The sequence below is a fragment of the Hermetia illucens genome, chromosome 3 (genome assembly GCF_905115235.1).
Source record: "Hermetia illucens chromosome 3, iHerIll2.2.curated.20191125, whole genome shotgun sequence".
Taxonomy (NCBI): Eukaryota; Metazoa; Arthropoda; class Insecta; order Diptera; family Stratiomyidae; genus Hermetia; species Hermetia illucens.
Window position 1 is genome coordinate 73,865,314 of NC_051851.1, and position 23,236 is coordinate 73,888,549.

The 23,236-nt window shown below is 38.7% G+C and overlaps 1 protein-coding gene across 1 annotated transcript in view; it reads right to left on the reverse strand.

The window, feature by feature from the left end:
- Positions 1 to 1,967: 1,967 nt before the first annotated feature.
- Positions 1,968 to 23,236, reverse strand: part of LOC119650718 (mitoferrin) — a 63,011-nt gene continuing 41,742 nt past the window's right edge. The window contains exons 2-6 of the mRNA XM_038053731.1: positions 12,009 to 12,097; positions 11,825 to 11,949; positions 3,771 to 4,006; positions 3,540 to 3,701; positions 1,968 to 3,451 (exon numbers count right to left, since the gene is read on the reverse strand). Of these exons, the coding sequence (XP_037909659.1) occupies positions 3,005 to 3,451; positions 3,540 to 3,701; positions 3,771 to 4,006; positions 11,825 to 11,949; positions 12,009 to 12,097 (1,059 nt within the window). The 3' untranslated portion in view covers positions 1,968 to 3,004. The remainder of the gene's footprint in view (positions 3,452 to 3,539; positions 3,702 to 3,770; positions 4,007 to 11,824; positions 11,950 to 12,008; positions 12,098 to 23,236) is intronic.

Consider the following 23,236-nt stretch of genomic DNA (forward strand, 5'->3'; position numbering starts at 1 on the left):
CTGCCTTTCGCCGCGATTGTGTATAGTTCACGGACCCCATTTATCACATCGACGCCCGCTCTTGACCTAACTTGACCTCTCCATTCGGAAACAGTTTCAGATGCTAAATCAGCGTAAATATTTTAAATTCTACTCTAAAAAATTCAAATTTCACAAGAACCACGGCCTGATAACTATTCTCAAGACTGCATTTTGGTCATGAAGTGCTTGAGAGGCGAAAATCAAGAAATTTTTTTTCCCAGATGAACCCACTTTCAATTGAATGAAGATGTCAACAGGTAGAATTGCAGGTAGTGCTGTAACATCAACAAGAAACTGATGCACGAAAAATAATTATGTATGAATACGTCCAAGGATGAAATTATCAAGGAGTAATTATCGTTGGTCTACATTTTCTTGTAAATTAAACGAGCTATGATATTTCATTACTGCGAATACACATCAATGCACTAAGATGCCCTACGATTGTTTGTCCCGTCATTACAGGGTTCTAAGCTTAAAAATCGGATCATAGATGTATTGCACCTCCAAAAGGTTTACAGCAATAATTCGTAAAATTTTTGTTAAGGAAATAATAGTCAAAATATGGTATTACCTGGCCAATTCGCAGCCTGGACTTGTACCCAATAGAATTCTTGCCATCAGCCCAATATTAAATAAGTATTTCCAAGAAAATATGCGTTATGGAATACAAAACATTTCACCACACGCTTGCCGGTCGGTCTTGAAATACTATTTTCAGTCAAAGTTAGTCTCAAAATAAGCAAAGGTCACACTTAAATAATGTCACAGTGAAAAAATGAAATTCCAGTTTGCAAAAAAGGTTCTCTACTCACAAATATTTTTAAGGTTTTGTGTACGTGTACGTGCAAAAGGGGGGTGTAAATATTTTTTTTATCAAATGTAGTCATGTGGGGTATCAAATTAAAAGTTTCGATTAGTACTTTTCAAAGCCGGTCTTCGTTTTGACATTTGTTGGAAAAGTGCGGGAGGTTGAAAGTGATCATTTCTTCAAGGGAGCCATTCTCAGAACAAAAAGAGACTGAAATTTAATGAAAAGTAATTCGTAATCAGTGTGTGACGACTACTATGCAGTCTGAGCAGCAAAACACAAACATTAAAAAAGAAGGAAGAGTATGGGGAAGTGTACAAAGATCCTTAAGTGCACAGAATGGTAATTTCTGCATACCTTCATCATTTACACTACGATTGCCGATGATTTAGAACTCAGATTCAATTCCCATACACCTTATCAATTGGGGATTTGCCGGTACACATTTGATTACATCTTCTTACTTTTGTACTATTTTATTCGATTTCATTGACCAATTCCTAGGGAGTTATAAATAAAAATATTTATTAATTGATAAGTAATGCAGTAATATGAAAAAAACTTCCAGTATAAAGACTCCTGGAAGCTAATTGAAGTTATTTAATCAATCATAATCAATTCCTCCACTCGATATTGTATTCAGCTACCAACGGAAAATTCTCGAAATCGGAAGGCATCAAAGAGTATGCAGCGAAATATATCGGAAGATTTACATTCAGTAAATAGAAACATATAATTATGTGTTGAGTCTTAACAATGGTTTCGAACTCTATAATATATTCAATCGGAAATTATGAAATGAATTAAGAATTATTCATTTACTGAAGATGATGTGATGCTTCTATTATGGAATGGATCCACAGTACACCCGTAAGAGTTCACATTTAAAGTGAGTGGAAGTGGAAACTTGATATGACATGACAACTAGATAATCAAATTATACATTACAGCCGAAAACTATTACGTTGCTAAATAGCTTCTCTACTCCATCCAAATATCCTTCGGGATCAATTTACAATCCTAATCCTCGAATACCAAAGGGGCTTAACTGTTTTTTTTCGATTTTGAAAGCACTCCACATTATTTAAATACTAATCTCATACAAAGCCCTTATCAACTGAATAATACACTTTTATTCACTTGATTAAATCTATTTATGTGATCTTGTTCTTGTTTATATTCCTTCTTTAATACAATTTAAAAGTTCTTCTTTCATTTTCTTGTGTAAAAATATATATAGTATCATATAATTATTTCACCTGTCCAGTAGGCTTTCTCTAATGACTTGATTTCGGATGCCTCCTCATCTCTCCCAACGCATCCTTTTCACTTTTTTCTTTTCATATGAAAATAAAATCATAAAAGGAAGTAATAAAATCTCTACAGAAAATAACACTTGGTTGATTTTTTATTATCATAGTACAACTAACATATAATATAACAACATTGTTAAACGAATAACTAAACATTTTTGCTTCTTTCAATTTTCCTCAAAATGTTCTCTTCTCTCGATAAAATACAACAATTTATGGATTTGGACAAATATCCTTTGACTGATACATGTACGAGTGTGAAGTGGAAGGAAAGAATGTTACCGTCAATGCGATCGTGTGCAAAATGTATCCATACACAGAATTCAATTCGTTTGACGATCAATAAATCAAAGAATCGCTTAGTCAACGGCGTAATCAAAAGTACTGAGAATGGGCAGTATCCAATAGTTACGTGCAAGAAGATATTTTTGTGCTTGTCCAAGCTCAGCTTGACAAGATCTTTTATTGTGTTTCTCCCTCATTATCACATTCATTCATTACGTGGGCACAAAATTGGAAGTTCAATGCTGGCTTATTTGATTCAAGGACTTTTCAATTAGGTCGAAATAACTTAAAAATGTTCTGTTGATATTCAAGACATCATTTTAATTTTGCAAAGGATGGATTCTACGACTTTGGCTATCCTAATTTCTAATTCGTTAAAACGAAAAGTTTAAATATTTGTAAATACAGCGATTTTGTTGAAACTTCACCGAGTTGGCATTGAATTCGTCAAAGTGTGACCTCTGTCCATCACATGAATATCCAACATGCACTCAAAATACAGTTGATAAAAGAAATATTGTTCAAATCCACATTGCATTACACTGAATGCATATAAATATACAATTCAATGCTTTTAGGGACTACTAAAACCTCGATCGTAATTTCGCTTAACATCGTTGTGCACTGTATTTAAATTTAATGCATTGATTCCCGACACTGCACTGAGTTCACAGACAGCTTTGATGGGGGCTGCTTCCCGCACACCACTGGGGATCTCTGCTTGAGTTTCGGCTGCTTTTAGGTTGCTTGCTGGCAAAACGTATCTTACACCACTTATTCTATTATTGTTAATCATATCATCGCTACGCAATTTCTCCACGGATAATGCTGACTTGGTGTCTTTGGGCTGTAATGAGCTTATCCCGGATATTGAAGATTTATAATCTTCGTTACTCCTACCGCAAAGTGTGAATTTGAAGAATTCGTAGGTTGACCAGCAAATCGCTGTTGCAGGCATTGCATATAGTACCCGAGCACCTAAGCCTTTGAAGAATCCTAATGGTCCAGCCATCCTGTAAATCTATATTTCGAAGAAACACAATGGTCAATTCTCTTTTTTCACTTGAACAAATTTATGCCAAATAATGGGTAGCCACTATTCAATTTACCTGTCTTATTGCTTCCGACATGCCCCGTGTAAAACCTGTTTCCTGAGTATTTAGCAATGTTTTCACCACATCCAGTGGTGTAGTGAATGCAGAAGCAGTCGCGCCCGCTGCAGCACCAGCCATCATATGCACCAGTGGGTCATATTTCCTTTCTTTATTCAACTAGATCCGAAAAATCGAAAGATTCGTTTATATTTACTCCTGTGAAAAAACGACGAAAATTGAACTTACCATATTTTGGAAAAATTCATAGGTTGTAAAGTGAATTGCCTGGTACGGCAGATTCATGATCAACTGTGTAGAGTATGAGCGATAGAAAGCCGCAAAGCCTTCATTCCTATAGATTCCTCGTGTACATTGTAAAACTGACCTATATGATGAGTTGTACATCTGCAATCGCTGTTTTATCACTTCAGCTGGATTCGATATGGCATCGTGTATGAGAGTAGCAGCAACTGCTGACACAACTGAAATTTAATAATATTCGTATAATATTAAGTCAGGACTATTATAAAATGAAGAACATCTAGTAAATAGGCCTCGAAGTTTTGATAAACGTAAGTTCATTATTGCTGTCATATGCGTCTGGGAGGTGATTTTTGATAATCGCATAGTAGGAAAGTGGTGTGTGAAAGGATGAAAACTCACGGGGCAGATCTCTTATGAACGATCATAAACAAAAAGAGTTGTTACTTTAAATTTACTTGTTTGCTCTTAAAATATTATAATAAGCTTTGCCATATATAACATGTCATTCAGTAGGGCATTCAATCCCCTCCGTTATTGATAATTTCATGGTATCTCAACTGACAAATTTCGACTAATTTTCCCACATAGTCCGGTGTAACTAATCGCCATATTCTTTACAGCCGACAAATGATATCGTTTGTTGTTTTAAAATTTCTCTAAATTGAGATCTGTTCACTGAGATGACCAGCGTTTCTACTGATTTTTTTCGTTTCCCATTACGCAAATAGTTGACTACGATGTCAACAACTAGAATATGTACTAACTTCTGCAAGCGTTTTGCAGTTGTTCACTTTCATTTCGTTTTATTCTCCTCCCATTTACTACTTGCGGTCAAAGGGTAGTATAGGTCCCAGGGCGAAACGTGGATTGTACCCACGCTGCAGCATAAAACCTGGGGAACGTCTGCTGAACCAACACCAATAGCTTTACTATCAAACCCTATCTCCACCTCCACGTGGTGATCGCTGGGAGTTCTTTCTTTATGAAAAACTGCCGACGGACAAGAATGAAGGCGAGTCTCCCGCGCCTAAAAACGAGATAAAACGTATCAACTGGTCCTCCAGGTTCGATTTGGGTAGGGCTGACAACCCTACACGGAAAACCAATGTTACGAAGCCACAACAGGAACCTCGAACAGGATGGATTTCAAAACGACGAACCCGGCAACGACAACGGATAAACGATTAGCGCATTTTCTCATGGAACGTGCGCTCCCTGTACAGACCGAATCTTGCTGAGCAGCTAGTCCCCATATAAGGCTGATGTAACAGCGTTGCAAGAGATGCGATGGTCAGGGACCGGTTTCCTGGAGAAGAGCCACTACACCATATATTATAGCGGCCATCCAGTAAGCCATGTGCTCGAAGTAGGTTTCTTAGTCAGTCAAAAAATGAAACCTGTTGTTATTGGCTTTGAAAATATAAACGAAATATAAGCAAATTTAGAAATATAAGCCTCAGAAAGTTCACGCCCCTACAGAGGAGACTGCAGAGTCGGAGAAGGATACCTTCTGCGAGGCAGTTGAGCGGACCCTCGAAGCCTGTCCCAAGTATGATATCAAAATCATACTTGGAGATTCCAACAGTCAAGTAGGGACGGAGCCCGTATTCAAGCGGTACGTCGGCTCCCATAGCTTACATGGGGATACCAATGATAACGGACTGCGGATTATTCAGTTAGCAGTATCGCACGATGCCGCAATAACCAGTCAGCAGAGATCCTGGAGATGAAGCATCAACAACTGATCTGAACCACCTGAAGAACGTTATCATTGATACGGCCACAAACATACTTGGCCCCAGCCGCAAAAAAAGTTGGAACGGCTGGTTTGACGATGAATGTAAGCTAGCTACGGAACGGAAGAATGCCGCATACCGAGTAATGTTGCATTCTCAAAGAACGCGGGCACGCGCGGAGACTTATCACGAACTCCGGCGAGCGGAGAAGCACAGACGGAAAAAGGTAGCCTGGGAGAATCAACAAGTCTGTGAACTAGAAAAGTACAGGGAGCAACCGCACCAGGCGCGGAAGTTTTACCAACAAATCAGCAGGATGAAGCCTTATAAACATCGATGCTCATCCTGCCGAGACAAAGAGGGAAATCTGATTTCCGGCTGAATGGACATATTGGAGCAATGGGTTAAGTATTTTGATGAGCTACTGAACAACCAGAACATCGGTGAGTTGGAGGTCCCGCCAACTGAAAACGACGGACAAATACTGCCACCACCAAGTATAGAAAAAAACAGTCAGTGCAGTTCATCGGCTTAAAAATCATAAGTCGCCAGGAGCTGATGGAATTACAGCCGAGACGGCCAAACCAACCAAGTGGTTCATCAAATTGTGCTCAAGGTGTGGGACAGCAAATCAATGCCTGACGATGGACAAAGAGGCATTATGTGTCTCATACATAAAAAGGGAGATATCACACAGTGCAGCAATTATAGAGGTATCACGTTGCTGAGTACCATCTATAAGATATTCTCCGCTATGTTGCTAGGCCGGATAGCCCCATACGCCCAGAACATCATTGGCCCATACCAAAGACGCTTCACTCCGGGCAAATCAGCAACATATCAGATTTTCTCTCTGTGGCAAACGATGGAAAAACTGTTGGAATATGGACACCAGTTGCACCATCTATTCATCGACTCTAACACGTGTACGACTGTACGCGGCCATGAGAGAATTCGGTATCCCGACGAAATTGATAAGACTGACTAGGCTGACCCTGAACAATGTGCGAGGCCAAATAAAAGCAGCAGGATCACTCTCAAGACCATTCGATATCAACAACGGTCTACGAAAAGGGGATGCCCTATCATGCGTCCTCTTTAACCTGGCCCTCGAGAATGTGATCCGTGATGCTGAGGTAAATGCAAGAGATACGATCCTCTTTAAATCCACCCAACTGCTGGTCTATGCTGACGATATCGACATCATGGGAAAAACGACCCGAGACGTACAAACTGCCTTCATCCAAATTGAGCAGGCGGCGCGAAATCTTGGGCTGCACATCAATGAAGGTAAGACAAAATATATGGTGGCAACATCAGCACCGAAAACCAACCAACCAACAACATTAAATCGCACTGGTCAAACGGGAAGAATAAAGATAGGCGACTACAACTTTGAGAAAATTGATAATTTCTCCTATCTAGGGTCGAAAGTCATAACCAATAACAGCTACGATGATGAAATCCGTGCACAGAGCCTATTTCAGCTTACAAAAACTGTTTCGCTCGAAACGTCTCACCATAGGCTCAAAGCTCTTACTGTACAAGACAATGATCTTGCCAATCCTCATGTATTCCTCGGAGACTTGGGTTCTTAGTAAGAAGATTTGCCGCGTTCGAGAAAAGAATCCTCCGAATAATTCCATAGTCTACATAACGACGAAATCTATGAGCGATATCATGACCGTCAGGTTGTGGATAAAATCCGGCTCAATAGGCTACGATGGGCGGGTCACTTAATCCGTATGGATGAGGATCATCCAGCCCGGAAAGTCAATAAGGGCTCTATGCTAGAAAAAGAAGACGAGGCAGACCTTCAGTGCAGATAGCGAGTGGGTGGGGCAGCAGCGAATTTCTGTTCCACTACAGCAAATATTGTAGATACAATTAACAAGGGCAATTAATCTAGACCAATTAATGTTATCATTATTCGATGTCTGATAGTGAATGAGTATACATGAAAATTAAATTCGTCAATGTAATTTTAATCTATATTGCGAATAAATTAGCATTAAGCTTCAAAAGATATTTTCAGAACGATTTAACATAAACAAAACAACAGTGAAACTGGTGAAAAACCGACCGGGAAACAATCCCCGCTAAAAGTATTAAGCATTGGCAACGTCAGCAGACGTGTCAAGAGCAAAATTCAGAAAATTAACTGCAACTATGCCATTTTCAATGACACGCCCGTAGTTGGAATTCTGCACACACTCAAGCAGAAACTTTCCGTCCTATGCAGTCGATTGCGACGATATGACAAAATTCACTCCAGACGTCTTCAGAATGCAACGTGTGCGAGGAACCAGCGTAGTTTTTTTTTTAGATCACTCAACAAATCGCAACATCGATGATGCTAGCAAAAGAATATTAGGGTGCATGTTGATTATTAACCGCCCAGCACGCTGAGTGGATGGCATGAATTTTGCGAAAGTAAATGAAGGGGAGGTGCGATGAGCCATAATTAGCTCGAAGAGTTGGAGAGGCCCTGGTCTGGTTCGGGTGCAGAATTTCTGGTATAAAAAGTTCACCAGTGTATAAGGTCGGTTGATACATAGCATAGACCAGGTCATTAGTTGACCTGAGGAATTCCCACGATTTGCCACTGCGGGGATTACCTACCTTGTCCCACAAAATGACAAGGGGCAAGACCCCGAAGACACAAGACCGATCAGTTGCTTACCAAGCAAAATTCATAACTTCCATTATTAGCGAAAGAGTTACTGTGCACCTTGAGACCAAGAACATTCTGTCCGAGGACAAAGGCAAGCGGGTTGGATCAAGGAGTTGCAAAGAGCAACTCATTGTCGGCTCGGTAGTTGGAGGATAGGTAACTAGAGGCCAAAGAAATCTCTTTCGTTGCCATATCGATTACGCCAATGCTTTGGACATGTCTGACGTCTTTACGGCATTGATCCCAAACTCATAAAGTTTTTGGCGACAGTCATGGAAAGGTGGCATATTATCTCGTCAGTGCGTTCATCTGAGCGTACTTGCATCTCATAGCCCAACCGCATATGAAGAGGCATCTTTCATGCATATTCGTTGAGTCCTGTTTGGTTTTGTGTGGCGTTGAACCTCCTTTCATAGTCACTAAATGATGCTAGAGCGTATGGTTTCGCAATAAAATATGGCCTACGTTCTAAGTTTGAGCTGATGCACTTCATGTACTTAAATGACATCAAGTTGTATGTTGGTACTGATAACTATCTTAGAAGTCTGTTGCGAATAGTAGACATGTTCAGCGTTGATATTCGGATGGAGATTGGATTAGACAAGTGCCGAATCCAAGCCACGCGCAAAGGTCATCATGAGCTTCACGGGCATAACATTGGCAACCTCCACCTCCAAGCTACGACCGAGGCAAACTTTTACAAATACCTAACAATTCTGGTGAACTTGGTGATCTAAAAAAAAACATTGCTGTCCAAATTCGGTGACGCGTGATGCTGGTGCTGAAATTGCATCTCTCAGGGAAGAATGAAATAAGCGCACTAAATATTATATATTCGGTATCCCTTCAATGGCATATGGATTCAGAATATTGTCGTGGAAGACATGGCGCCACTGATCAGAAAATCAAAAAATTAAGATATCACCAATCACATTCACGGAGCTACACGAGACAATATTCGCGTTACTACACAAGTAAGTTGAAAGTTTAAAAAATTAAATCTAAAATTGATCATTCCTGTATTTAACAATCAAATAATATCTCTACAGAGCTAATCGACTATTTTCTGTCATTTTCGAACATTTCCAGCCTGGAACTACTATATTAACGCCAGTGTCCCCAAATCTCTTTATAAATGCTAGTAGACGGGGTTGGCAGGGGCATAGAGATGCTAAGTCGAAATTCAGGTGGAAGCAAATAAACGCACTAACCCATGAGATCATCAGGAATAGCCGATGAATATGATGTTGAGTGAATTAATATGAAATAACAAATAACTTCGTTATCCTACCAAGCCAAAGGAGCTAAGAGATATAATTGATGTAAGTCAAAATTCTCGACTGAATTTAATATGTCTCTTTTCTCTTCCGTGGCATAACAACCGTTGACGGTATATAGGTTAAAGACGACGGCAATTTTGGGTCAAGTTCCATCTGCATGAAGCTGCTCTTAGACAATAGTCAACTTGGATGACCATTTTTAGCTACTCAACTGACTTATTCATTATAGGATGTAATAATACTCTCCTGTCTTAATCCATTGGCAGAACAAAGTGAAACCAAGACGGACGAAACGATAGTGCGAAAAACAACTCACACGGTGGCAAGAGAATGTAAACAATAGCGCAAGTTTTAACTGGATAAACCGAGGGACAGTGAGGTATCAATTCAATCGGAAATTTATGAAAAATTGTGATAATGCTTTATATATTTAGTCTTCGAAATGATATTACAAGTCAGTATCTGCTCGTATAAGGTTTTCTATTATCTAGAATTCAAATAATACTCGTGAAAGCAGCGTCTAGTCTCATTTTTAAGGTTTTGTGGGGTATCAAATTAAAGGTCTCGATTAGTACTTTTCAAAGCCGATCTTAGTTTTGACATTCGTTGGAAGGGTGGGGAGCGCGGGGGGTTGAAAGTGATCACTTCTTTAAGGGGGCCATTCTCAGAAACTACCAAACCGAAAAATCTGAAAAAAAATCAGGAGGCTGCCACTATATGGTGCTTGGGCTCCGCAATACCTTCCATGCCGATATCTGTTTGTATAAAGTTAATAATAGTATATTACTACAATTTTGTGTAGTTGGTTGGAAACCCCCCTTAAGTTCATCTTAGTACCATGCAATTTTGCAGTGATATAGGCTATAATATAGAGCATGATCTTACCAAGTTTGGTGGAAATCGCGCTATTACTAACAAAGTTATAATACCTCAAATTTGTTGCTTCTTTGAAAATTGAAGACTATGAATGTCAACATCACCCGAAAGTGGATACTCTCACATAATATATGAATATATCACGTGCTACGTACTAAGAAATACACAAAACCTTTCGTACCTGAAGCGTCCAGCTTCCGGTTTCCCGACTTGTTATAACTTAAAAATAAAAAAGATGAGTCTTATATTTTTCGTTTTTTCGTGACGTTTCAATGATAAATGGGTCTTTTTTAAGGTTTTGTGTAAAATAAAATACATTTGGCGTTTGTCGCACGCGGTCCTTTCAAAATCATTTATTGGTGGGAGTTCTGGAACTATGGACCCCCGCGCATGAGGTAAATCGTATCTTTTTAAGTTAAGAGGTTTGGTATACACACAAAGGTGGGTACAAAAATCTTTATTTCCAAATGTAGCCATTTAGAGTATCAAATGAAAAGTATCGTCACAAATTTTAGTTCTGACGTTCATTGCAAATGAGTAGGACAGAAGAAAGGGATTAACAAGTGCCCACTTAAAACTCCAGGCGATACTATTCAAATTGTTGTTGTTTTGTTTGAGGAAGGCCTAAGTTATGTAACAAAAGAAAAAGCTCGCAAGTCAATTAAGCGATTAATTGATTAGAAGTAATCACTTCTTGGCATAAGATTAAAAGAGAGCGAGAGAGGAATTTCTCATTATATAATATTGTTTTCAATTTCTCTCTTTAGTAACGAAGCTAGAAATCTCTTGAATGATTCGAATTCGTTAGATATTGTAAGATATTTTAGTTCATAAATAAATTCAATTGCACAAAAGGATTAATATCATTTCATCCTGAGGTTAATCTAACGATCACTCTCTTTGGTTTTGGTTTGATTTCCGCAAAAATAGTTGAATGTACAAATAATGAGGAAATATATAATACATATTAAACGATGAAAAACTATATGAGACGAAATTGGTATGTACTCTTTAAAAAGAAATTCCGAGGGTATATTTTCAGCTTAAACTTCGTAGGTAGTCAAAATTATCCATGTTCATTTTTACTGGAATGTTTCTGTATTATAGAAATAGCGAGATAAGGTCGACTTTTCACCCAATATACTTTACCAATTGAGCAATCATGACTTTATTCGAACACATTGAGCAAAGAATTACTTTGTTTTCGCGACTAGTGAATACTAAATATAGAAATGTTGTAATATTTATCTTATCTCGCAGAAAACAAGATGATGGTCGCATTTTTCGTCGGGAAACAGACAGAAGGGTATTTCATAAGAACTCACTCTCATGAACAAAACAATCAATCTAGACAGGAAAGTCATAAGTACGTGACTAGAACGTGTTATTTATCGTACATGAGCAAACATGTATAATCTAAATATGTACGTAAGGGTCGATTAACGCAATTAATGTATGACTTTTACTTACTGTAATTGATTTGATTGTGTTTTGTAAATTTTGCCAAGGATTCCTTTGTGAATTCATATGCTCCAAAATATAAAGCATGTGCTGGTCCAGCTCCCGCAATAACAGCCGATACACCACGTATAGGTCTTTATTGAAGAAATAAATAAGTTTATAAAATATATAGAAATGGTTGTAAGATAATTACCTTAATAGGCCCTCTGTCTTTATCATATTCCTAAGTGTATAGGAAATACCGTAGCCTGATGTCCGTGGTGATAAACTTTGCATCCTGGTCTGGAATTAGAAAATAAAGATTTTAAATACGATTAGGAATACGGTCGATGTTTTAGATTTGAAAAAAAGACTGCAAGCTTTTTAGATACCTCCATTCATAATTGTTCTGAACAAAGAAAATTTTCTCACACACTGAATTTCCTTCAATGTACACGATTAATTCAAGAAAGCCTCTACCCTAAGAACACTTGACGCTTTTAATGCTCCAATTCGCCATTATATCTTATAGGCGGATCAAAAATTCATTTTCTAAGATTAACCCATTTCAGTCAGAAGAAATATATGTCATTAAGAGAAATTTATTTAATTACATGATCATATCGAATTCAAGCAATGGAAACCGAAATTATCCAAACCAGGGTATAATCGCCGAATTTCGAACATTTTCATTTGTAGAACTGGCAGTTACTACTTTCTTGCAAAGAACATGACAAAATGAAAACGAACGTTTTCATGGCGAATGAGGAAGCGAATCACTATCCATTTTTTTGGAAAAATTGTCTTTAGGATCTAATAATTTAATTTGGAATTTTTTTGGATATGAGATGAAACTACAAGTGAAGGGATGTGACTTCATCAAAATGGGCGTTCTCCCACATGTGTTCGGCATATCTGTATTCGTAAATACGCATACGAATAAATTCGTACGATGATTTACTACGAATACAAATATATCCGTATTCAAATTCGAATAAGTGAATATTTTCGTATTTATACAAGTGAATACGAATACGGCTGTGAATACATTTGTCTAATGCAGATGCAGACATTTGTCTGCCTAATGTGTGGGGCAGACACAACCATTTACCTGACAAAGCACAAAAGAAGAAAAATATGTATTTGCTTTCAAGTGCTTTCTCTTCATTAAGTCCGACTCCTCCTACGCACAACAAGATCAGATGTTCATTAGGGCGCTAATATTCGCTACCTTTTCGGAAAAAAATACGTACTTTCATTTGGCAATATTAATCCAACAGAATTCGTATTGACACTCGCAAATACGAACACGTTTGTATTCAGTTTTGAACGTAAGAATACAGCCGATTGGTATTCACAAATACGAAAATATTCACTTATTCGAATACGAATATTTTCGTATTCATAGAAAGTCATCGTTCAAATTGATTCGTATTTACAAATACAAATATGCCTAATAATAGATTGGCAATTGGGTTGCATAGCCGGGATCTGCGACCTCTCCGTAAGGGAGGAACTAGTTTCAGTACTGTTTTTTTTTTGTGGGAGACAATTTCTACCAAATTTAGTCTTGCTGCTCCCATAAGAGATAATGAAACCGGAAGGACACCACAATCAGAGCTCCGCCATGACTAGCACAGCAATACTGGTTTATACTGAGCGTATGTTCAGCATTCATACCAGTAGATGCGAGGCCTATCCAACACCTCTACCGCAACCAAAGGCTACGGGGCCCGAGTTGTACGCCGCAATTTCACACTTCAGACCACAAGGATCGAGAGCATATGCTCCAGGAGAATCCCGGTTCCCACGGTACCAGATATCCTCCGGTGAGGCTTCGTGACAAGCACCATTTCAGATAACCCCCTTGCAAACTCGGCTCGGATCGCCCTCCTCAAGTACGTGGGCACATGGCACTTTCCAATCATTGGTGCACGATATTATCAGGTAATGAACAAAGAAGCCGAATAAATCCGCAACAGTTAACTCAAAAATTCCAGAGCAAACTAGCTGAAAGACACCTACTAGTTGATATCAGAAAACCTGATGAGCTGAGATATATTCTTCGCTGTTTTATTTAAGGTATTGGAATTGCTTCACTCTAATTCGTTTGAAAGAGGCCTAATATGAGGTAAGATAGCAATTACTAATATAGTTACTAAAAACCTAAAAATTCTATCGGTAAGATTGGACTGCTAAAAAGTATTCCTTTTTGGCATATGTTAATTTGGTACCCGCTTCGCTACTAGCTATTCAAGTAGGGCAACGAAGATCCAATTTGACTTCATGTAAGACTTTATTCCCAACTCAAAACAAAGTCTTGAGCTATAACATTAAAGAACCAAATTTCGTATCGATTTTCGATGTATCTTGTAACTGTAACTTGAAACATTTCTCCTACCTTTCTTTCAAGGAAAATGAATTCAAAATGTTCAATTAAGTTATTATATAAACGAATATCTTCGAAGTATGGCTTAAACTTTGCATGCTACGAATTTTATAAAATGCACTCATTCCAAATAATTACTTTTTCTCGTGAAAAAATATTAACCACAATGAAACATTATCTACGTTGATGATATTATCTATCTAAACCACTGCATAGATAATGTATTGAATTCAGAACGGCAAAAATTTATAGAAGCTAATGTGCTAATAAATTTCGTATTACGTGAACGAGGGGTCATTTTTTACTGTAAGAAAATATCAGTCATCATTCTAATTGCTGGTCATTACAATCAATTAACTCTTGCGATTAGGTGAGGACTTCACGCAAGGAAAAATATAACCAATATTGAAAGTAACTTTGTTGCCATACTGTGTACGAAGGAAAAGTATTGAAAATGCTCAGAACTTTTTGAATTTAGTTTCAATCAGAAAATTAGAATCATTTCTTCCTTCTATTGGAATATTAGCTACGAAAAATTACTTTTTGTTGTAGCAGGTGTTGTAGCAGGTGACACGGGGAAAAGAGGTTTGGAGCCCACAATGAGAGTTTCGAACCTATAGTCAATTTTGCGGACACCCATGAACTCGTACTTGTGAATACATGGTTCATCAAACAATTGTCCCATCTTCCTACATTTTATAGTGGGAACAGTAAAACGCAAATCAACTATATCTTCATAGGGCGCCGGCATTTTTAGCATACCGTCACTGACTGAAAAGCCGTTCCCCATGAGACCATTGCGTCTCAACATCGGTCGTTGATTGCTGTCTTATAAATCAAGCCACCGATAAATCAGTATGAAGAACGCATAAGCCCGTCGCAAATCAAATGGTGGCGATTTTGTAAGAAAAAGGAAGAAATCATCTAACTCGCGAGTACCAACCATTACCACTGTTGATCAATCGTGATACCAAGTTAAAACGGATAGTTGAGTGCTTAGAGCACAAGGCTATCGTACGCAAGGTCGCGGTTCAAATCTCACTAGTGGCAGTGACGTCGGATACCAGTCGACTCAGCTATGAATGCCAAATCAGGGTAATAATCTTCGGCGAGCTGATCACAAGGTACTGTAATCCTGTAGTGTACAATTACGGGCTTGAATGAAGTGCTCTAACACAACGATTATTATTGAGTTAGATCCAGCAACTCTCGGGGTTACCAAACCAGGTAAACGATTTATCAAAGCCGATACTTGGTTTTGAAATGGCGATGTCCAAATGAAATTCCGTGAAAAGAAACGCCTCTACCACAAGTTTCTCGACGATAAGACGCTGGCAAATTTGCAAATTTACCAGAATCTCAATCGGGAAGCAAAGAAGGCGGTTGTTGTTACATGAGCGGTCCATTACAAACATCTTTACGATAAATTGGACACTCGGGTCGACGAGAGACAGAACAGATTTCAACGGAATTCGTTCATCTTCCACTTCCACAAGCACTGCCGGCACTTGGAGCAATTTCACCTGGTACTGGTGCTCTGAGGCGACGGCGAGGAAGTTGGGGCAGCAGCCCTGTCGTCCAGACCAAAACAAAGTGGCACTGTACTCACTGTAATTTGCTGGCTGTGATCCAATAGGGGAATGATCCAAAGGCCTAACTAGAGCGATCGGTCCCGGATCTGCACTGGGATCCATTTGCAGTGGCAATAGGTCATGAAACCTTACGAGGGGTATACTAGTACTATGCGAACCGTGATAGCCCTCTGAATTCACAAGTCTTGGGAGAATTCCTGGCTTATGTGCGTTCAGCTCGGTTACAGCGATTTTCGGACTCCAAGTGGAAGTTCCATGGGGATTGTAGTTACGCGAAAAGAGACCTTCGGGCCTCAAACGTAGCGTTGCCTTTCAACACTGGTGCCCTACTCCTTAGTTCGGTGCCTTTACATTGCATTTCTGGATCTGGTATGCTCTGCGGCAACAACTAACACCAGAAGAATTTGCCGTTTCTCACGGAGAAACACCATGAGAAGCATGCCCTTTACATTGCATTTCTGGATCTGGTTTGCTCTGCGGCAACAACTAATACCAGAAGAATTTAAGTGCTGGGTTAAATTGCTCTACCACGATCTGGAAAGTAAAGTTCGAATATCAAAATCGCTTCTTGTCTCCTTCGGTGTTCATCAAAGGAGCGTCCTCTCACCATTCCTTTTTGTTCTTGTTGTGGACACCGTCACACTGGACTTCCGACATACAGCGCAAGAAAGAGAAAGAATTGGCATGTAGTTAAAAATGTATAGTAATGGATTAATCTAAAATCTCAAAACCATCTGAAGCATAATCAAAAATAAAAAAAAAGATTGGTCACGCCAGGAACTATACGAAATAGATACGATAATACGACCATCTAGCGCCCGTACTGACCTAATTTAAGTTCTATTATTGTGTATGGTTGCTATTGATTCCCCTCCAAATTTAAGCGCTATGGTATAGTAATATTATAATAGTATATCTGCTTGGGTGCATATTTTCTAGTCTTCAGCAAGTTTGTATCAAATTTTGCGAGACGAAAATATGATTTCCATGGCTGAATCTGGTCGAACATTCACTAAGCAAGTTATTACTCGAGAGGTGGGTACATGACTAGGACGCGAAATCCAGATATCAGGCGACGAATTTTCAATCCAAAAGACTTTCCGAATCCATACTTACTCTGGACGAAACGGTAGTTGACGTTTCTAAAAATTTAGTGCATTCTTCTTTAGCTAATAAGCTTCTTTTAGCTAATATCGGCTGTAGATTCCATTCTGAGGCCTAGTTTAAAAGGGAAGCACTATAAGAGCTCGTAAAGATATTAAAGTTAACCTCCTGTGTAATTTGCTCCCTTCTTCAGTACAACTGCTACCGACTTTAAATATACCTGAAGCGGTTTAATATTCATGTAGTTGGTTCGAGCAAGGAATCGGCACTAATACAAAGATTACGGAGCAAACAGCCGAATCAAACGGTTTCTACCGGATTACATGCAATGACTACACAAAAGCGAATATCGGATAAACGAAGCGACTTATCAACACACGATTCAATGAACGCATAAGAGAAGCATTTAAAGGTCATTCGAGCAGTCCATATAGCCAACAAAAAACATAGCGTCGACATCGGTACCCTGCTACGACAATTAGTGCTTCCTGTTCATTCCTTCGTGGAGTGTAGGGCATCCGCACAATCAGATTGTTCTTCAATTTTGTTATCATCACACTTCACGCTGTCCAAGTGATAAGTTCACAAGAGTGAGACAAACACCAGACGAACACAGACACCCATGGCGACTGCGATTCGAACCAAGAGTAGCGAGATTGGGAGGCTGTCGCTCTACCCCCTCAACCATCGGCCCCTACGAAGGAAGAACACTCTAGACTCCTACGAACGTTTAGGTACTACAGGAAGACCTTGTCAAACTACTGATCAGAAAATTGCCCATCAAGGTTAGTTAGGGATCTAGTAGGCAGACCACAATGATAGTTTAAGCATTTGTAGTTAGGGAGTAAGTAATTAATAGTAAATGATTTTAGCAATAATAAGACCTTAGAAATAGTCTAAGGAGTCAGTAGTCGTGGCATTGACAAAGGAAACAAGTCGCTGCCGAAATGAATGTATTTACGCAAAAAATAAAATTAATTGTAGTACGAGAGCACTGGTTTTTTATTAAAACTAAACTACAAGAGATCAAAACAATTATAGAGAGATATTTCGGTTATAAGTGTTCTATAATAAATTGAATAGTTTTCATTATATAAATTGACGAATAATGGGCTGAAGTACCAAAGTAGCGAGCACTTGTCGATTACGACTTCTGAATGATTTAAAAATTCAACCCATTTCGGCTTGTTTGATAGCTCTGCCCTCGTGGTTAATAATAGTCAACTTGGATTATAATTTTGAACATCTCAAACTCCTGGATTGGTTACAAATGTGCACATAAAATCAAGTTTTCCATACAATATGTGTACGTTCGACCTTCTAAACAAAAGTCAAATCTAAACCGGCCGCAGAAGTGAATCCAATTCAGCTATACCTGCATTAGAAAGAATCAACCAGTGCTCAGAGTCTTAAAAAAAATGAAAATCAGCAATCTCAAGCGGATGGGAGTTAGTAGGAAGCCCAAACGAAATAGAATTACAGCCAACGAAAAAAAATTATTCTTAGTAAGTTTGGAACGGTACGATTTAGAAATTACGGAGGGCAATATTGAATGCAACGTTCAATATGAATGTTTGGCCATGAGTTACAGTTTTAACTTTGAGCTATAAACGACTATCCTCTACCTCGACGGGCTTTTTAATTCAAACTAAAAGGCAGAAACATAATGATCGCCTAAGTGGTTTTAGTTTCCCATTTTATTCTAATCCATTGCGTTGGTAATACATAAGGCCTTATCTTCCGAATTTCTGCCATCAAACTACTTAGAACTAGCGTTAGAATTTAACAATATCGAAAAAAAATCCAAAGAAATGAGTGTTTTGCAAGTCTAATATTTTTGAAAGCCTCAAGCTATTTCTTCAAATTCGTAATTTCTCCAGAAGATAAAACAACTATTTTTCAATTTGAAAATCTACACAACTAAGCACGATATTTCGGTTCTGATTTGTTTGTGAAGTAGAAGAAGAAGTAAGAATTTGAAATAATAAACCAGTAAGCAGTGGAACAGCTAAAGAGTGAAACGAAAATGGCAGACAAACCATACCAACCACCAAACTATGGATCAAAAGTCCATAACATTGTAAGTGCAATGAACTTCAAATTCAAGATAAATAATATTGCATAAATATATTTCCAATTCATTTCGATAATTTATAAATACCCCTTGGTTTCCTACAATTGCATTTTATCTCCGTTCACCGGCATCTATTAGTAATGAAACCCTGTCAAATGTATTTAGTGAATGACTTGCAAAATCCATTCGCCACTTTTTACGATACGCCATCTAATCTGGATGAAGTGGAAGTCGACCATAGAGATAAAAAGTTAAATTTGCACACTCATGCAAGTTTTGCAAGTTTTACTCATATTAATTGATAACATCTCATTTTCTTATTTGAATATTTATTTCGATTCAGATTCTGGAAACAAGATATTGGAATCTGAATAAACGAAGATTATGTTTACATTATCATATTTCGAAATATTCAAAAGAAGGCCTGAAATTAATTTAATATTTAAGAGGAATTAAAATGACTTGCGAATTTGAAATGCGGACCTATATAGACGGGTTTGTGGTACTAAAATCCAGTGAATGATGGATTATAAGAGAAAAATATGCAATAATAACCAGCAGCAAGGATGACAAATTGGTCACCTCAAAGCTACCTAACTTACAAGTAGTTGAGGACAAAGCTAAACTTGCCAGGAGATCTTAACAAAATTTGAAATATAAAAACAAAGAACGGAAGTCGACAGCGCATAAGTGTATTTCACGCCCCAAAATGGGACGATTTCATATGTACTTGTCTAAATCGCCTATTCAATGGCTTCCCGCCTACGGTGTTCGCAGGCTTAAGCGAATCTGAAAACATTCTCCAGAGGCAGAGTGTGCAGATTCTTTATTGAAAAAAACCTTGCCAAGGTGTCTTAGTCTGAAATCTGAGGATGCCGGGCATCTGCATAAAAAGTGCAGGGCCGTCTCCTCCTCCTTCTCACAGTGGCTGGACATAGTCGAAACCACTACCCCAGTCTTTTGCATATGATTTAAGGAGCAGTGTCCCGTTAAAAACCCTACTAGGTTTCCATGTCCCACTTCTTAAGGGACAACAAAAATGCCGCTCTAGTGGCCCTAGGCTCTTTCATAAGAATTTTCGATTTTCGACATTCTTCTGCTGCCAATGAAATGGCATATATCTCCGCCTGCAATATGGTCGTCATTTTTCCGAGGGGTCGAGCCAGTTCTATAATCGGATTCTCCGAGAACACCCCTGCGCCCGATCCACCCTCCATGACTGACCCGTCGGTGAAGATTATTAAGTTTGTAATCTGAAAAGACTCATGGCCATTTGTCGACCATTCTTCTCTTTCTGTGATTACAACAGTATATGTCTTTTCAAAGGCGAATCTGGAAACCATATGATCGGTCGACATTACCGCTACCGAATGTTTTTCAAGGAATTTCCAGATAGACCGTGTGATTGGCCGCATTTCCACGCCCCAATGGTATCGAGCCTATATGCGTCGTTGGCTGCTTTCCGTTTCACCTCCAAGTGCATGGGGAGAAAATTTAGGATAGCTTCAAGTGCTGCAGTTGGCGTAGTACTCATTACTCCAGTAATACTTAGGCAATCAAGTCTTTGAATCTGCGTTAGCAGCTTCCTGCTGTTAGTAAAGTTCAGTCTTGGCCACCAGACGATGCATGCATACATCAAAATTGGTTTCATTATGGATGTATCATCATCATCAACGGCACAACAACCGGTATCCGGTCTAGGCCTGCCTTAATAAGGAACTCCAGACATCCCGGTTTTGCGCCGAGGTCCGCCAATTCGATATCCCTAAAAGCTGTCTGGCGTCCTGGCCTACGCCATCGCTCCATCTTAGGCAGGGTCTGTCTCGTCTTCTTTTTCTACCATAGATATTGCCCTTATAGACTTTCCGGGTGGGATCATCCTCATCCCTACGGATTAAGTGACCCGCCCCCCGTAACCTATTTAGCCGGATTTTATCCACAAACGGACGGTCATGGTATCGCTCATAGATTTCGTCATTGTGTAGGCTACGGAATCGTCCATCCTCATGTAGGGGGCCAAAAATTCTTCGGAAGATTCTTCTCTCGAACGCGGCTAAGAGTTCGCAATTTTTCTTGCTAAGAACCCAAGTTTCCGAGGAATACATGAGGACTGGCAAGATCATTGTCTTGTACAGTAAGAGCTTTGACCCTATGATGAGACGCTTCAAGCGGAACAGTTTTTGTAAGCTGAAATAGGCTTTGTTGGCTGACACAACCGTACGCGGATTTCATTATCGTAGCTGTTATCGGTTGTGATTTTCGACCCTAGATAGGAGAAATTGTCAACGGTTTCAAAGTTGTATTCTCCTATCCTTATTCTTTCCGTTTGACCAGTGCGGTTTGATGTTGTTGGTTGGTTCGTCTTCGGTGCTGACGTTGCCACCATATATTTTGTCTTGCCTTCATTGATGTGCAGCCCAAGCATTTTTCAAGTTGGGCGAGCAACTAGCGTTTTCAATTTTGAAACGATCATTTCTAAATTTTTAACTGCGCGTAGTTAAGCGTCAACGTACCAATCTCGTTGTCGTCATGGATGTTTGTTTCCTTCTTTATGCTGTCCCGAATCTGTAAACTCATTACTTGTGCATCATTAAATGTGATGATAGAGAAACTGAGGCAGTATCATCATTCAAAAGAATGGAAAAAAATAGAAATAACATGTCGGGAAACCGGAAGCTGCACGCTTCAGATGTGAAAGGTCTTGAACGGTGCGAAGGCCGAGATTGTCAAGACGTTATATTTCATGATGTCGACGTTGTACTCCGGGTTCGAATCCTGACTATTGTCATGTACAATCGTGCTGAGTGCTGGAAATACAGTCCCCCTTAAAAAATTAAAGGTGCACTTCTTATATAAAAACATTATATTATGTCAGGATATTCCGTAATACTGATATTCAGACTTAGAATCTGCACTGAAGCGACAATTTAAACCTTCTATAACTTTGTTAGTAATAGTGCGATTTACACCAAACTTGGTAGGATCACGCTTTATATTATAGCCTATATCACTATTATGATGCTAGAATGAACTTAAGGGCGATTTTACAGTCAATTATTAAAAATTATAATAAAGGCTTATATATTTAGCGGTATTTCGGAGTCGAGGGACCGAATAGTGGCAGCTTCGTGATTTTTTCAGTTTTTTAGGTTGGGAATGTTCTGATAATGTGTCCGTGAAAGAAGTGACCACTTTACATTTGTTTATTTATTCCATTTATTATTTTTATTTTAATTTACAAGATTCAGTTCTGTCCTCGTGTTTCACAAAAGTTAACTTCAGGGGACCTTTTTGAGTTCATTAGAAATTCCAACAACAACAATACAAGCAAGTAGCAGGAAAGCAGTATTTATACTTTGCATCACCAAAATTAGGACAAATTTTGTCAAAGAAATAGCATGATATGAAATACACTTTACCTTGTACCTTCTCTAATTATTAAAATCAGCCAATATTTAATATTTTATTATGGAAAAGCTGAACAATTTTAAGAACGATATTTTTTTTTGTACCTCAAACCATTAGGAATGGTTGGAACATATTGTCCAGGAATTCAGAGTTACATATGTAGCCCCAACCGAGAGTCGCATCCTGTAAATATGGATACCCGGGTTAAGGTATCAAATGAAAATTTATGACTAGAACTTAATTTAACATTTTTCAACTTAAGAAACAACTAAATCGAAAAATGTACAGCGCCAGGCTTGCGCACGAAAGGTCACAGTTCAAACCTCAGTGGTAAAAGTGGGATTTGTATCATAACTGGATAGCAATCGATATTGTACCGTCACGGCCTTGAATGAAGTGTTCTAATACGATTCAATGTCCAAAACCAATTGCATTGTTGCGCCAGCGATTATTATTATTTCACTTCTAAAGTTAAAGTTAAGTTTTAATATCTTTATACTTAACGCTAAGCAAGTGATGAGCAAATATAACAGCAAAACATGGCTATAGGCACAATTCGAACTAATATTGAGAAGCTGATGCTCAGTCTCGACCTGGATATCAAATTAATGGTGCAACTCTGCCGTTAATCAAATTTTCCTTTTTTTTTAAGAATTCAATGTACTGCACCAAATGTTCTTTGTAGAATGCCATCTAACAAATGTATGATAAAGAGTCGCACGTGGCTCAATTGACATCTGATTGGATGTTTGATCCGTTAGCCTATTTCCAATCCGATCGAGATAATTCATATTTTTTTCACTTTATTTGAAGGCTTGCTTGTTATCGGTGATGTTCTTCATGTTGCCTGGGTTGGAGGCGTCAAATACTGCGAA